We start from the raw sequence: 17931 nt of genomic DNA, 5'->3' as shown, positions 1-17931 counted from the left end.
ATGGATGGAGCCTGCTTAAGAATCTCTCTCTCTCTCTCTCTCTCTCTCTCTCTCTCTCTCTCTCTCTCCCTCTCTCCCTCTCTCCCTCTCCCTCTCCCTCTCCCTCTCTCCCTCCCTTCCTCAGTCCCTCTCCCTGGTTTGCACTCTCTCTCTCTCTCATTTTCTCTCTCAAAAAAAAAAAAAAAATTGAAGACGGCATAAAGAAAAGCATTCCACACTAATGGATTGAAAGAACAAATACTGTTAAAATGTTTATACTAACCAAAGCAATCTACACATTTAATGCAATCTCAATCAAAATACCAACAGCATCTTTCACAAAGCGAGAAGAAACAATCTTAACATTTGTGTGGAACCACAAAAGACTCTGAATAGCCAAAGCAACCTTGAAAAAGAAAAGCAAAGCTGGAGGCATCATAATTCTGGACTTCAAGTTATATTACAAAGCTGTAATGATTAAGACAGTATGGGACTGGCACAAAAATAGACACATAAATCAATGGAACACATAGAAAATCCAGAAATAAACTCACAACTATATAGTTGATTAATCTTCAACAAAGCAGGAAAGAATATCCAATGGAAAAAAAACCAGTCTCTTCAACAAATGGTGTTGAGAAAACCATACAGCAACATGCACAAGAATGAAATTGGACCACTTTCTTACACCATATACAAAAATAATTCAAAATGGATGAAAGACCTAAATGTGAGACAGGAAACCATTAAAATCCTGGGGGAGAATACAGGCAATAACCTCTTTGACATTGGCTGCAGCAACTTCTTACTAGATAGATCTCCTGAGGCAAGGGAAACAAAAACAAAAATAAACTATTGGGAATTCATCAAAATAAAAACCTTCTGCATAGTAAAGGAAACAATCAACAAAATTAAAAGGCAACCTATGGAATAGGAGAAGATATTTGCAAATGACATATCTGATACGTCATATGACACACAAACAGACACATGAAAAGATGCTCAACATCACTGGTCATCAGAGAAATACAAATCAACACTACAATGAGATATCACTTCACACCTGTCAGAGTGGCTAAAATGAACAACACAGGAAAGAACAAGTGTTGGCAAGGCTGCAGAAAAAAGGGAACCCTCTTACACTGCTGGTGGGAATGCAAACTGGTGCAGCCACTCTGGAAAACAGTATGGAAGTTCCTCAAAAAATTAAAAATAGAACTATCCTACAATCCAGCAATTGTACTACTGGTATTTACCCAAAGGATACAAAAATACTGATTCAAAGGGGCACATGCACACCAATGTTTATAGCAGCACTATCAATGATAGCCAAATTATGGAAAGAGCCCAAATGTCTATCTACTGATGAATGGATAAAGAAGAGGTAGTGTGGATGTATGTATGTGTTTGTGTATGCATGTGTGTGTATAATATATACATGTATATAGTTATATGTATATAATATACATGTGTATATAATATGTATATATTATACATACATACACACACACACACACACACACACACACACACTGGAATGTTACTTAGCCATCAGGAGAATAAAATCTTGCCATTTGCAATGATGTGGATGGAGCCAGTGTATTATGCTAAGCAAAATGAGTCCGTCATTGAAAGACAAATACCATATGATTTCACTCATATGTGGCATTTGAGAAACAAAAGAGCACAGAGGAAGGGAAAAAAAAGAGGCCAACCAGGAAACAGTCTCTTAACTATAGAGAACAATCTGATGGTTACTGGAGGGGATTTGGGTGGGGGAATGGGTTAAATGGGTGATGGGTATTAAGGACAGCACTTGGGATGAGTACTGGGGTGTTGTATGTGAGTGATGAATCACTAAATTCTACACATGAAACTAATATTACACTGTATGATAACTAGAATTTAAGTAAAAATTTGGATAAAAAAAGGGCAGGAAAAGTGGAAAAAAGAAACAAAACCAGGATAGATTGAAAAATAATGTAAAAAAAAATATCAACATGATAGGCTTAAACCCAACCATATGAATAATTATACCAAATAGAAATGGTCAAATACTCTAATTAAAGGGGAGAGATTATTAGATAAAAAAGCAAGATTTAATCAGATATATAAATATATATTAAATATAACATATATTTTTACAAAAAACATACTTTAAAAAGACATACTAAGAAACACAAGTCAAAACTATAACGTGGTAAATAATAATTATTCTGACATTGTAAAGTTATAAAGAAGACTTTATTTAAGACTTTGGAATAGGGGTCATGACTACTGCAATAGAGGAGATAGTCAGAAGGTGTTCAATTCTGAATGCAGTAAAGACAGCTGGAATTTATAGCTAACAAGCAGACTTAGAGGATTCATGGATAAAAAGCCTGTGTAAAGTATAGCTAAAGAAAAAGTCTTTGTCATATGAGATACCAGTTTATACCCACTTGGAGAATAACACATATTGATGAGGAGGTGTTAAAACTGGAACCATCTTATACAGCTGGTAAGAAACACATTTCTAAATAGCCCATGTATTAAAGAAGAAACCACAAGGTATTATCCAGCATTACTCCCATAACAGAACCAAAGACATCCTAAGACAAGAAAACTACAGATCCCACGACTATAGACAAAAAATACCCACCTAATTTTAGCAAACCAACACCAGTGATATATTAAAAATATAACACTTCATGATCAAGTGCTACTAATCCAAGCAATACAAGTTATCTTTTTTCAACATTTGGAAATCAATGACTGTAAACCATTCATATTAATAGAATAAAGGAAAAATACATGATTATCCTAATAGACATTGAGAAATCACTTGACAAAATTCAATAACCATTCACAATAAAAACTCAAACTAGAAAGAGGAAGGACCTTTAACCTGATAAAGGACTTTTATGAATCTATAGCTAACATCATACTTAGTGGGAAAATACCAAATGTTTTGTGCCTAAGATTAGGAATAAGGTAAGATGTTTGTTCTTAATATTTGTATGCAACATCATATTCAATATTCTAGTCATTGCAATTCAGACAGGAAAGGAAAAGAAATTAGAAACATACAGATTAGAGAAGAGGAAATAATACAAGTTGATCCTGGGCAATCTTGTGATGGCAAAAAATAAAGAAATGTAAAATGTGCCATGTTGACAAAGCACAGCAGCCAACCTGAGGGAGATCTTAAAGTTGCAACAATTTGAAAAAGTGAGTAATGAATAGTTTTTATAGATATAGATAGATTATAACCCATAAAATAAAATAAAAATCCATCCATCTACAATAATATAAATATTTGAGTAAGTGAATACATGGAGGAAAAGTAGCAGTTTTCTTCATGCAAAAATTCAACTAATAAATGTAGAAGAATAAGGTAAATAAAAGATCACCATTAGACATAAATAAATAAATTAATAAATCCCACAATAATTGCTGCAGGCAAGATCCATCAATGGTTGCTAAGATTTGTAAACTACAGTATGATGAGAAACAAGAGGTTTATATAGTCTCAAAGTATTCCAAAATATCTATTATTTATAAGGGGGAAAATAGTAATTTTGCAGTGACGAAACCCAAGAGAAACCACCTTATCAGAGGATCAAGGTTAACACAGTCAGTAAGAAGGCACAGCAACATCATGCACCTCATGAAATGATGCACTGAGAAGGGTACAACTTGACTTTTGAGGTATTTTTTGTCAAAAAATGCATAACCTCAAATCTAACTGTGAAAAATGATCAGATAATACCCAATTAAGAGACATCTACAAAATAAGTAACTGACCAGAAAGGGCTTGGTACACAGTATATTCTCAATGAATATTTAAAAAGCTACTTTTCGTTGGTTGCAAAAAAAGTTTTTGACCAAAATGTCTGACCCAGGATTTTATGTGATTGTATCTTTTTTTTTTTAAATATTCAATGACACTTCTTTAAAGTTTTATTTATTTTTGAGACAGAGAGAGTGAAAGAGAGAGAGCACTCGCATACACACAAGTTGGGTAAGGGCAGAGAGCGAGAAGACAAAGAATCCCAAGCAGGCTCCGGACTGTGAGCGCAGAGCCCGACACAGGGTTCAAACTCATGAACCTGGAGATCATGACCTGAACTGAAGTCAAGTCAGATGCTTAACCGACTGAGCCACCCAGGTACGCCTGTGATTATACCTTAACGTGAAAAAAACAGCAGGTTCTGATTCCACAGGCTTGGGAAGATTACAAAATTTAGATTTCTTTTTTTTCTTTTTTTTAAGATTCAAATTTCTAGTAAGTTCTTAGGGGATGCCAATGGGGCTGTTTTATGGACTGTACTTAGAATAGCAAGGTCCCAAAAGCATGTATTTTCACATGGATTTTAATTTTTTAACAAAATGTATATTTTAGTTTATGAAATATTTCAAAAATATACAAATCTAGAAAATATGAAAGATACTTATATATCTACCATGTAGTTTTAAAAATAATGTTTAAAATATATTTTAAAATATGCCAGAGATCATACTTTCAAAAGAAAAAAAATTTTAAGTTATATAATCAATCTATTACATGTTACATAATGTAAACAGGTTCCACAATAGCATATGTAATTATATTCATAAAAATTTTAAGAGGATTCTTCTGCCTGGTGGTGATTGGTTAAATTGTTCTTATAATGTCTGGATTTTCTAAAGTTTTTTTTTTCTTTAATCATAATTATGTATTATTTTCATAATCAAGGGGAAAAAGTAAAGGCTATAAATTAATACAAAATCAATTAGAGTTGTCCAACACAGGCCTAATATTGACAAGTTCAACAGCACTTTATTAAACCACATTAATGCTTTAATACTGTTTAGTACATATAAAAGAAAGCTGCTGTGAATATGCAATTCCCTTATTAAATCTAATTACCTCACACTTTCTAAGTTCTTACTTTCAACTTTTAAAACTCCATTCAGTTTTGACAAATATCCCTGGAATAGTTCATAAAAATATCCAAATGAGACTACTATCACTAGGGAGTAATTTCTCCAATGATGTGAACTATCAAATGAGCCTACCTTTCAGCTGAATTGAAAGCATCTCTAGAAACAAAGGATGACCGTGTATTTCCAACAGTACCAGTATGAGATCGTCTTCCTTTTGCTGAAGGAGTATCTAGTGGTATCTCTCCCAAACCCTTTAAGTAATATAAAGAAAGGCAGTGTAATAAAAGTCTTTTTAAAAAATTTTTAAAAATGTTTATTTATTTTTGAGAGAGAGAAACAGTGTGAGTAGGGAGGGGCAGAGGGACAGCGAGGTATAGAATCCGAAGGAGGCTCCAGGTTCTGAGTTGTCAGCACAGAGCCTGACACGGGGCTTGAACCCACGAACCGGGAGATTAAGACCTGAGCTGAAGTTGGACACTTAACTGACTGAGCCACCCAGACGCCCCTAAAAATTTCAAAACTAGTAAAGTGAAATAATTTATACAATGCAATTTTCAGAGAACCCATTATTGATCTTTGTAATTGAAAGCATTTTAATAATCTGCTATGCTTCTGCTTCAAAAGGTATCAATACATAAAATACCTTCTAATTAGTAGTAAATTAACCAAATTAATAGGAAATGACACTGGCAGGGTAAAACTGTTTAACATTTTTAAAATTAATATGCTATGTTTTATAAGTATTCTTCTTAAACCTTAAAATCTGTAGAGAAAATATGAACACATTACATAAATAATGAATTCCTATGTGTGAGAATAATGAATTCCAGTGTGAGAATAAACACTTACATAAGAACTATTTAAAAATACTTGTACTTGAAATGACTCACAAATATAATCTGCCTCACGCTGGTAAGATAATTTTTTGCATGGTTACTTTAGTTATTTCTGTATGAATTAAGCTAAATGAGCAGAAGAAAATGCTCTAAAATGTATATTATCATACATCTTTGAAATACTATCCTTAACGTAAATGAATCCTTTGCCGAAGATTATCAGTAAAGAATAACATAAATTACCACAGAATAATTCTAGATTATTTAACATATTTTTGTAAAAAATAATATGTAAGTGGATTACTTTTTTATAAGACACTTTTCATATTTTAATTTACGTGATATTCCCTCAGTCACTCATTTCAGACATGTCCGAATCCCCATTATCTACCAGGATAAATAAGACATGGGGCTTCCCCTCAAGCAGCTCCCAATTAATGTTCTACAGTGTGACAGGAATTCTAATAGTGGAATATGCAAGGTAAATAAAGTAGGAATCAAGCATGAAGAACATCACTATTCTTACCTTATAAAAATAAAACTTCAGGTTAAAGAAATGAAGTGATGTACCTAACATTATAGTTCGCTAATTCTCAGAGTTGTGACTCAAACCCAAGTCTTGTCACTCCAGTAAACTACACTATGTTCTATCAAGTATCGAGCTTCTGTTCAATAAACACTTACCAACACTATGAATGTCTACTCCAAGTTTTTCAACTGCAGTTGTTGAAATGCTACTATAGATACAGTCTGAATGGTTAACAGAGAAATAATTGAAGTAATTACTTGTATCCTTTAGCTTCCTGGTACTTTGCTTTTATTTATTTTTTATTATTATTTTTTTCTGGTACTTTGCTTTTAAAGCTGTTTATAAAATAAACTTTTTCCACATACCTTTTGCCGTAAGCTTTTAACAGATTCCTTAATATATGGCAAGTCTTTAGATGGGACATATTTTTCAAGCATTTTATCAAAGTTTGGATGACACATCAAAAGGAAAAGCATCTTTCGACCATAGTACCTATGGATATTTGAGAAATATGTAAATAATGTTATATACCTTAAACAAACTCAGTTTCTGTCCTTAGATGCAATTTTTTCAACAGAAAAAAAATCTATCAACATCAAAACTGTCATCCCTATTTTAAATAAACCACTGAAATGTAGTTATATTAATTGAGCTGGAATAAAGCATTTTCCTGCCCCTCACCTTTAAAAAACACTATAGCTTCAATTCTTTCAGTTATATGTCAGATGGAGAGCCAAAAGCTTGAATTCTATTTTTCAGACACCCTAGGGCCCATATCAAGGCCAGCATTTGGCAGAACTGTGAGTTAGGAGAAGTTTGTCTTTATCCTGGGCTCCTTGCCCAGTGAGCTTTTGCTGCTCCCCTGCTGGTCAGATGTTCTGACCTAAGTCAACCTTCCCTAGGTTCTGTAGGAAATACAGAACCTTTTTTTTTTCATGCCAAAACTTACCTGGGTTCCAATTCTTCAAAACCTATTCTCTACTACCTAAAACACACCCAAAGTTAGTTGATAAATCATTGATGATATATTAATGAGTGTGTAATGCTCTCCAAACTAAATTTTTTATGATATATAAGTTTCAAAATTATTCATTAAAAAAAAATTCTCTCAGGATAAAGCCTTAAGCCGAGATATCATTCTAATGGAAGAACAGCAGATATAGAAGTGTATACTGGAGATATTTTTGAATAGAGGGGTCTTACAGTACCTTTTAATTATACCATATCACTATCCTTCAAGGAGGCGTGGCCCTAAAGCTAATATATCATTTAGCCCAGATATCATTCTAATGGAAGAACAGCAGATATAGAAGTGTATACTGGAGATATTTTTGAATAGAGGGGTCTTACAGTACCTTTTAATTATACCATATCACTATCCTTCAAGGAGGCGTGGCCCTAAAGCTAATTACAGTTATTTTTTTCCCTACAAATTGGAATATAAGGAACTAGAAGAAGCAGAGAAGGCAAGGCTTGGGGGATAGGGAGAGGGTACAGAATGATTTCAGAAATATCTGTATCAACTAGACTCCAACTATAATGAAATTATAGAGAGGTAGTATCAGAAAATAAAAACTACCGTTCTCTCCTCAGAACCAGAATAAAGTCTACACCCTGATAAGTAGTTCCTAATCAGTTATAGTTTCAAGGATGATTATAACTTTTAGCCAAGAATATTAAAAACTGTAGGTCCATCACAAGCCCTTAATGATAGGAGAATGGCTAAAACAATCAAGTAAACAAGCAATGGGGACACTAAATGTGAGAAATATTAAAACTGTAAAGGTGTAACTATTTTATAACTTTAAAACTTCAAATAAGAAATCAAGAAATGATGAAATGGATTAAAACACTTACCATGTCATTTAAGGAAAGGTTAAGATGTACACAAAACAGGGGCGCTGGGGTGGCTCAGTCGGTTAAGCGTCTGACTTCGACCCAAGTCATGATCTCACAGCTGGTCAGTATGAGCCCCACGTCAGGCTCTGTGCTGACAGCTCAGACCGTGGAGCCTACTTTCGGATTCTGTGTCTCCCCCTCTCTCTGCCCTCCCCTGCTTGTGCTCCATCTGTCTTTCTCTCTCTCTCAAAAATAAACCTTAAAAAAAATTTTTTTTTTTAAAGATGTACACAAAACAACCATTATTAATCTTTTTCTTGTTCCTAACTAGTCTATTATGATCTGAACCCTCCTAAATTGCTTTGAACTTTACTTTGGTATACACAACTTCTAAAATGGCTCCTCAAAGATGTCCTGCTCTAATCCCTACAATTTGTAAATATGAGATATAACTTCCAGGATTATGTTATATTATATGGTATAGTTAACTCTAAGATATGGAGATTTTCTGGGTGGGCCTAATCTAATCAGACAGGCCCTTAAAAGCAGAGAGCTTTCTATGGCTGGTAAGAGAAGAGGAAGTAAGACAGCTTCTAAGCAACAGGGGGACTCAACATACTGTTTTTGGCTTGAAGATGGAGGGGGCTGCATAAAAAGGAATTTGGGTGGCCCTAAGGAGCTGAAAGAGGACCCTGGTTGACAACAGCAAAGAAATAGAGACCTCAGTCCTAAAACTATAAGGAACTAAATTTGGCTAACCACCAAAAGGAGTTTGGAAGCAGATTCTTCTACAGAGCCTCTACATAAGATCCCAGCCTTATCGTTACTTTGATTTCAGTCTTGGGAGACCCTAAGCTGAGAAAGCAGTTGAGCCATGCAAGATTTCTAACCTAAAGAACACTAAGCTAAAAAAGTCTGTGCTGCCTTACACCACTATGTTTGTGGCACTTTGTTACACAGCAATAGAAAATGAATACATTGACTTTCTATATTAGCTTCTGGTATAATGATTTCCATAAGATTAACTCCAGTTACCTAAAGTCAAGGATACCTTTGTCTTAAAAAGGTTAAAACTTTAATACCCTTCTTTACTTTAGTCTCTATGAACTCAGGATCCCCCCTCCCCACTTTTAATCTATCTTCATATGTAACTGCCATAAATTTTTAGACTTTTGTATGGGACATTATCAACCACCTAGTCCCACCTTCCTAATTTTACATACAAGAAAACCTAGCCTAACAGACAGTAAGTAATTTGCTTTAGGGCAAACAGTAACTGGGGCTAGGAATTGAACTTAGGCTCCTGACTACATCTAAAATTTCTGCCACCAATACATCTAGGGGCACCTGGCTGGCTCAGTCAGTAGACCATATGACTCTTGATGCTGGGGTCATGGCCTTAAGACCCACTTTGGGCAAAGAGTTTACTTAAAAAAAAAAAGTTACCAACACGGATAATGTACCATCCACATCTTAATTATTTCGTCATTTCTCTCTTGACTGTTCTTAACCTTTGTAAAATTGTTCTTCAAATACAGTGTTCAGAAATTTATGGGATTTTCTAAGTGCAGCTATATCATGTTTCAGAAGATAATATGTTACCCATTTTGCTTCCTGTATTTTTCATGTGCACCTACTTCCATGATTTCACCTAACAGCTTGGAAAATATATCACTTCCCCTAAAGGCATTACCTTACACTTGCCCAAAATAAAGTTCTTCTGCCACTTTTCTGCCCACTCAGTCTTGTGCCGTTTTCATGCAGTTCATCCCTGTGACATGGCATCTCACTACCCAGAAGTAGGTAATGTCATCCGCAAATTTGGAGAATTCACTGTGCACTCCCTCAAGATCATTTGCAAATTGGTTAAATAAGTCCATCCCCCAGCACCAATCCCTGTGGACCCCACTTGTCAATTTAGGAAAAATGTTTATTCTTTTTTAACCTTTGCTGCCTACTTTCAAGCCATTTTCCTAACAGATTCAGCAAATATTATTAGCAGCTATTCACCTGGTTTCTTGTGAACTGTCCTGAGCAAACTTGGCAGCAGCTGGTAATATGCGGTCAGCCATATCCTTTGTTCCAGATAAAATACGCTCTGGTTCCATAAATTCCACTACATCTGATAAGTGCTGGGCTGTACATCTTCTTACCGCAATGTGTAAATGGCTACAGGAAAACATGGCCAAACAAATCGGATGTATAAACTATTTACCAAAGATGTACCTTTAAAGTTAAATGATTAGGGGCGCCTGGGTGGCGCAGTCGGTTAAGCGTCCGACTTCAGCCAGGTCACGATCTCGCGGTCCGGGAGTTCGAGCCCCGCGTCAGGCTCTGGGCTGATGGCTCAGAGCCTGAAGCCTGTTTCCGATTCTGTGTCTCCCTCTCTCTCTGCCCCTCCCCCGTTCATGCTCTGTCTCTCTCTGTCCCAAAAATAAATAAACGTTGGAAAAAAAAAAAAATGATTAAACCTCTTCTAACCCTCAACAACCATCCTTGGAGGCTAAAATGACAAATTACATTAGTTACCCTCCACCTAAGAAGTTAAAAACAACAACAACAACAACAAAAAACAAATGAAAAAAAAGAAGTTAAAAACAAAACAAACTCATAGTCACTGACATTTATTTAGTTCCGTATCTATGAATGTAAGTAAAATTACTATAATACCAATATTATTATTCTTTATATGCTCTCCACCTAATCTGATGTTTATCATATGGGAATTACTTATTTTTTGACTGAAATAATACTGATGTTTGCTTTTTTTCCCTATATCCCAGACTACAAACAATTGACTTTTTAGTTTAAGGACACATTGATTATTTTGAACATTACCTTTGTCCTCCACTGATAAGAGCAACAACTGCACGTGCAGGAGTTACATTGCTGACCATAGCTCTCAGGGCTTTGTCAACATCTTCTCTTATAAATGTATTTGATTCTCCAGCCTTGTGCAACAAAACTTTTACTGTAGCATCTAGTTCTTGATCCATGCTCTTTTTCAGGTAAGTGAAAAGATCACTTAAACAGACCACAGCAGCACGAGAAACTCCAGAGCGTAAATTTTTCACCTAAAAAAAATTTCCAAAATGTATATTTTGCTGATATTCTGAAAGAAAATCAGTAATAATAACTTTGAAACCACATTTACTATTACAGTAACCTGTTTTAATACATATTATCTTACGCCCTAAAAATTAACATGTAACAATTTTTTTCTAAAGTTGTGAAGTAAAAAAAAAAAATTAAAAAAAAAAGTTGTGAAGTAAGGTATAAGCTACTTTTTTTTTTTTTTTAAAGTAAAATCTACCGTTTAGATTTTACGGGCTGAAAGTCACAAACCCAAGATCAAGAGTCACATGCTGTAATGCTGAGCCACCCAAACATAAGCTACTTTTAACTACATACAAGCTGTTTATTGTTTATATCACTTAGTACAGAAATATTTTTTAAAGTCAAATAAATGTGGCATATTTATTCTTTGTCATCCAAACAACCCTTAACTGGGCTGAAAACTAAGTTTACCTCTTGAACTACTGCAAAACTTGTTTCATGCAACTTTGTGTTCAATACTTCAGAATGAAAAGCAGCTAAGCATCTAATAAAATTCAGTCCTTCAATTTTCTTCTCCCTATGGGAAAAAGAAACAAATGACGGAATCACTTACTACATGGGGCTCAAACAACAGGATCTCAGATATCTTGTCTTGTGTGCATGAAATACTGCCAAAGAGGAGACCTTGCTTATTCTCCCATACCATTTAGGAATTTCAAATAAAAAATACATAGTTTTGTTTGTTCCAATAGCTCTCTTCAATGATTCAAAATATCTTTTAAGACCCAAAATCAACATTGACAGTCAAACGAAGTTCATGCTTTGTAAATAAAAAGGAATATTTCCCCCCTAGTGATAGGAATGCCATATTCTTTCTGGAGAACAGAAGGTGAGGGAAGCAATAAAACAAAAACGGAAGGAGAGAAGCAATTACCTCACTGACAAATATATAATCCAAAAGCAGAAAACCACCAACAGATGGTTCTATAATTTGTATTTTTCTTTCATTATCTGGCTTAATGAGGTAGATGAAGGGTAGACAGTACTAACAAGAGGGTGGGATTCAAGTGGGATTTAGATGTTAACAATACAAATTTGATGATTTTCATCTTGCAGGTTTGAAAATCTGAGCCAAAATGAATTTCCTTAGAAATATTATAATATTTCCTTGGGTAATATTGATGGTGGTCATTTTTTAAAGCATTTAAATTCCCTGAATGAGTTATGGAAACTTCAGAGAAAGGAAAAACACCTAAGAATCCAAGGTGGCAAGAGTAAATGGATCTATTTGTTAATAGCTTTCCGGTTCAAAATGATCATTTTTTCAAAAGGATAAAACAGCTTACAATTACAATTTAAATGCAGAAACAACTCTTCTATACACATAAATAACAGAAAGTACAGTCAAGAGAGAGGGAGGCAGAAAAAGTAATTAAGAAAAAGTGGCTAAAATTTTTCCAAATTTGATCAAAACTATGAACCCTCGAATGTAAGAATATACCCCAAACAGGATAGCACACAAAAAAAACCCCACAACATGGAACATCATAATCAAATTGCTAAGAAGAATGTTAAAATGAAACATAAGGTTGGGTAGCAATATTAAAAATAAAGCAATATAAGAGGATGGGGAAAAGTACACTATCTTAGTAAAAGTCATGCCAGAAGGCTTTCCTGAGGAGGTGACATTTGATACTCACATGAAGTGAGAGAGAAGCCACTTGGAAGAGTGTTCAAAGATTAAGTACAAAGATCTTGAGGTATAAATGAGCTGGGTGTTAAGGAAATAGCCAGATGGCTAGAGTGGATAAGTAAGGCAGAGCACTGTAGGGGATGAGGCTACAAAGAGGCCACAGACAGATAATGAAGGACTTTGTAAGCTATAAAAAACAGTTAAAAATTTTTTTTCTAGTGTTCTAGAGGGCCATTGGAGGGTTTTATGTGAGGGAATCCCAGGGTCTGATTTATGTTTTAACAGCATCACTCTGGCTGTTGTGTGAGTTCAGCAATAATGGAGGCATGCAAACCAGTGATGATACCACTATAGCCAGATGAGAGATAAATGTAGCTGAAATGTGTTCTGAAAGTAAAAGAACTGATGGAATGTGAAGAAACGAGAAAAAGTCAACACTGACTTGGTATGAACAACTAAATGTCCATGGCAGGGCTATTAACTAAGATGGTGAATACTGAAGCAGATTTGGGATTAGGAGGTAGGTAAATAAAAACTTCTATTTTAGGGGCGCCTGGGTGGCTCAGTCGGTTAAACGTCCGACTTCGGCTCAGGTCACGATCTCGTGGTCCGTGAGTTCGAGCCCCACGTCGGCCTCTGGGCTGATGGCTCAGAGCCTGGAGCCTGCTTCCGATTCTGTGTCTCCCTCTCTCTCTGACCCTCCCCCGTTCATGCTCTGTCTCTCTCTGTCTCAAAAATAAATAAACATTAAAAAAAAAAACTTTTAAAATGTCTATTGACATCAAAGTGAAAGTGTCAAGTAGGCAGTTGGATTATAAGTTTAGAGCTCAAGAAGATATCTAGGATCCAGACATACATTCATGAGAATCAAAGTATGGACTGAATTCAAAGCTATATAATGAATGTAATCATTTAGGAAACAGGTTGGCAAACTATGACTCACAGACGAAAACTGGCCCCATCAGATTTTTTTATAAGTAAAGTTTATTGGGACATAGCTAAAGCCATTTGTTTTCATACTACCTAAGGCTGCTATTACACTACAACAGCAAGGTTGAGGAGTTGTGATAGAGACACCTGGCCTGCAAAGCTGAAAATATTTACCATCTGGCCCTTTACAGAAAACGATTGCCAGCCTAGATCTGTGGAATAAATGTAGATAGAGAATGCCAATGGAGTGAATTCTGGAGCATACCTCACTTCTGAAGTCAAACAGAAGAAATAAGAACAAACTAAAGCAAGAAAAGAACCAAGAGACTGAATTTTCCACAGTGAAATCAGAAAGGAGTGTCGATTGTGTCCAATGTTGCTAAAAGGCTAAGAAACATAACCACTAATAAATAACCAGTGTAGATTTAGCAAGATGATCATTTTCATAGATTTAGTGATGTGATGGTCATGATGGGGAGGGTTGAGAGCCAATTAAAGATTGAGAAGAAAATATGAGGTGGAAAACTAAAGACAATGAGTTAGCCTTTTAGAGGACTCGGCTAAACAACAAGAAGAAAAGAAATGTGAAAAAGATGTGTAGTTTACGGAGGATTTTTAAGAAATAGGAGATACAGCACATTTTAATGTTGAGGAATATGATCTAGTAGAAGAGCAAAACTGAGGACACAGAAGATGGGGATAGAGAGAGATACTGAAGAAGAAGGGAAGGAAATGGGTGGGACAAGAGCAGCCAGGAGATGCTCCAGCTGGGCGGGGCTGGGTGGCTGCTGCAGCTGCGGTAGTAACGTGGATGTATTTCCAGGATTGTTATACGATGTATTTCACAGAGAAACACTTGGAGAAATGGTGAGATTTGTATTCCAGTGCCAAAAGATTTACATAATCCATGATAAAGGTAAACTGTCCTTATGGTACATAAGTTATAATATAACTGGTAATACAGTGCTATTAGGACCAGAGTTCAGTTACATTGAGAAGTTGAAAAAACTTTGGACTAAGAACTATAATAATCATTTTTAAGACTATTTTAATAGGAAATGTTTTGAAGTTTAAAAAAAAATTTATAGGACACTTGTGGAACTCAGTTTAGTTTTAAGTTAAGGATGGTGAACTTACCAATCCTCATCAGCTAAAAGCCTCAGGGCTTCTGTCAGTGCTATTTCTGGTTTGGAAAATGACCGTAGTTCCGATGTATCCATTATTTCTGGACTATGAGTGACAGAAGGAATCCTTTCTTTATATTGTGGAACGGCTCCAGGAGATGCTTCACCTAAAACAAAGCAAAACAAAAAACATATTAAATAAAGCAGCAGAGAACTCTAAAACAAATGATATTCTGACTAGATTCTATGAATACTTTTTTCCTCCTTTTTTTAAAATTTAAAATTTAGTTAGTTAACATACAGTGCAATATTGGTTTCAGGAGTAGAATTCAGTGATTCATCACTTACATATAACACCCAGTGCTCATTACAAGTGCCCTCCTTAATATCCATCACCCATTTAGCCCATCTCCTGCCTACTTCCCTTAATCAACCCTCAGTTTTTTCTGTATAGTTAGGAGTCTCTTATGGTTTGCTTCCTTCTTTGTTTTCCCCTTCCTGATATTCATCTGTTTTGTTTCTTAAATTCCACGTATGAATGAAATCATATATTTGTCTTTCTCTGACCTATTTTGCTTAGCATAATACATTCTAGCTCCACCCACGTCCCTGCAAATGGCAAGAGTTCATTCTTTTTGATGTGTAATATTCCATTGTGTGTGTGTGTGTGTGTGTGTGTACGTGTGTGTGTATATATATATATACATATATACCATAGCTTCTATGAATATTTCTTATGGAAACTAGTATTATTAGTTTAGTCTTCAATAATTTTTTTTTAATGTTTTAATGTTTTTTATTTTTGAGAGAGAGACAGAGCATGAGCAGGGGAGGGGCAGAGACAGAGAGGGAGACACAGAATCTAGAGCAAGTCCAGGCTCTGAGCTGAAAGCACGGAGCCCGACACAGGGTTCAAACCCACGAACTGTGAGATCATTCCTGAGCTGAAGTTGGACACTTAACCAATGAGTCACCCAGGCACCCCAGTTTAGTCTTCAATAAAATTGTAATACCTAGATACCAGAGGTATTTAAAACTTCACTGTTTATGTACAAAATTATTAAATTATATCAAATATAAATATATAAATGGTTTTTCAGTCACATAATAAAGTATAGTTTTAAGAGCAAAAAATCAATAAGAAGCATTATGATCCCATTTTATAAAAACATGTGGATGTATACCTGTTTTACCATACAACTGACAACTAAAAATGAAGCTTCATCGCATCTGTATATAGAGTTCGAGATGAATTCCAAAAATACTAATTTTTTGCTACTAGTATAGAATTAATGGTCTGTTACAAATCCTAAGACCATGTGTGGTAATAAGAACACTATTTCTTCCGTAATCAAACATTTACCAACCATTTTCCAAATGTAAGGCATTGCCCTAAATGTTGGGGAAACAAATCATTGTCTTTTGAGTGTCAGGGTAATGGCCCAGGGGGCACTGAACAATGCAAGATACCTGCAGTGAGGGTGTTAGAAAGGAAAAGATCAAAAAGATCAAATAAAATGTGTACCAGCTATTGTAAATGGGTAAAGATTTACTAGTTATTTTTTACTGATAAGAGATATTTTTAAAAAGGTAATATTAGGCACTAGAAAATGACTATCATAAATGTATTCATCAATGTGTACTATTTTTTTAAATGTTTTTATTTATTTTTGAGAGAGAGAAGGAGAAAGAGAGAGAGAGAGACAGCATGAGCGGTGAAGGGGCAGAGAGAGAGAGAGAGCTACAGAATCTGAAGCAAGCTCCAGGCTCTGAGCTGTCAGCAGAGAGCTGAGCTGTGAGATCATGACCTGAGCCGAAGTCAGATGCTTAACTGACTAAGCCACCGATGCACCCCTCATCAATGTGTACTATTTACTACTATCTGTACTTCTTTTCCTACTGTTAACAGTAGCAGCCAGCATTGTTCAGAACTTAGGTAACAAGTTTTGTGGATTTTTCTCCCCCTAGATTTTATGACATTAATAATAGTGAAATTATTTGAGAATGCTAGCAAATAGGCTTCAACTTCACAAATGCCTACATTTAACTGGTTCTTAGGGATGTGTTTAAAACCACTAATTTTACAAGTCAACATGTCATCAGTCATACTTTCAACAATTATTAGTTTTGAGAACAAAGAATTTTAAAAAGTTTTCTAAACTTGCATTATAAAAGAAATCCAAACTGGGAAGAATCAGACATTCATCCAGTTCAAATCTTTTTTTTTTAAATGTTTATTTTTGAGAAAGAGAGAGAGAGAGAGAGCGCTCGAGTGAGGGAGGGGCAGAGAGAGAGGGAGACAGAGGATCCGAAGCAGGCTCTGTGCTGACAACAGACCCACAAACCGTGAGATCATGACATGAGATGAAGTCGGACGCTTAACTTACCAAGCCACACAGGTGCCCCAAGTTCAAATCTCTTTTATTGTGAGAGATTTTGAGAGAAGTTAAGTATGTTGCCCAATATCACATTTACATATTTATTTTTTCTGTACTTTTTGTTTTTTTATTGATACCTAGACTTCAGACCCAACATAAATTTTAAAATGTTTAAGACAGTTTTAACGGGTTATTCTTCAGTAACATTAAACAATAATAAATAAAAATAATAAACAATAACCTTAATGTTTATGATAGTTCATGTGTTTTTTCATTTTCAATTTCTGATGACTACCATACCTAAGACCTATTTAATATTTTTAAAAACACACAGGAAACATGGAAACTACTCTGGCCAGATATAGAACCCAGTAAGTACTGAATGGTAGACTGAATAAAGGATAAATATAATGACTTTTAAATTTATTTTTATTTTGCTTTATTTTACTTTACATTATTTTATTTTATTTTATTTTATTTTATTTTATTTTATTTTATTTTATTTTAAGAGAGAGAGAGAGAGAAAATCTTAAGCAGGCTTCACGCCCAGTGCAGAGCCCAAAACGAGGCTTGATCCCACAACCATGAGGATCATGACCTGAGTTGAAATCAAGAGTTGGAGGCTTAGCTGACCGAGCCACTCAGGTGCCTCTATTTT

General features: G+C 35.1%; 1 protein-coding gene across 5 annotated transcripts in view; it reads right to left on the bottom strand.

Annotated features, from left to right (window-relative positions):
• The window catches only part of TOGARAM1 (TOG array regulator of axonemal microtubules 1), a 72072-nt gene that overhangs the window by 11872 nt on the left and 42269 nt on the right, over positions 1–17931 (bottom strand). For all 5 annotated transcript variants that reach the window (XM_053224418.1, XM_015072393.3, XM_053224421.1 and 2 more), the window contains 6 exons: positions 14909–15062; positions 11620–11725; positions 10930–11165; positions 10102–10260; positions 6618–6744; positions 5020–5138 (listed from right to left, as the gene is read on the bottom strand). In XM_053224418.1, the coding sequence (XP_053080393.1) occupies positions 5020–5138; positions 6618–6744; positions 10102–10260; positions 10930–11165; positions 11620–11725; positions 14909–15062 (901 nt within the window). The remainder of the gene's footprint in view (positions 1–5019; positions 5139–6617; positions 6745–10101; positions 10261–10929; positions 11166–11619; positions 11726–14908; positions 15063–17931) is intronic.

Source organism: Acinonyx jubatus, chromosome B3 (genome assembly GCF_027475565.1).
Source record: "Acinonyx jubatus isolate Ajub_Pintada_27869175 chromosome B3, VMU_Ajub_asm_v1.0, whole genome shotgun sequence".
Classification (NCBI taxonomy): Eukaryota; Metazoa; Chordata; class Mammalia; order Carnivora; family Felidae; genus Acinonyx; species Acinonyx jubatus.
This window is presented reverse-complemented; position numbering and strand designations above follow the sequence as displayed.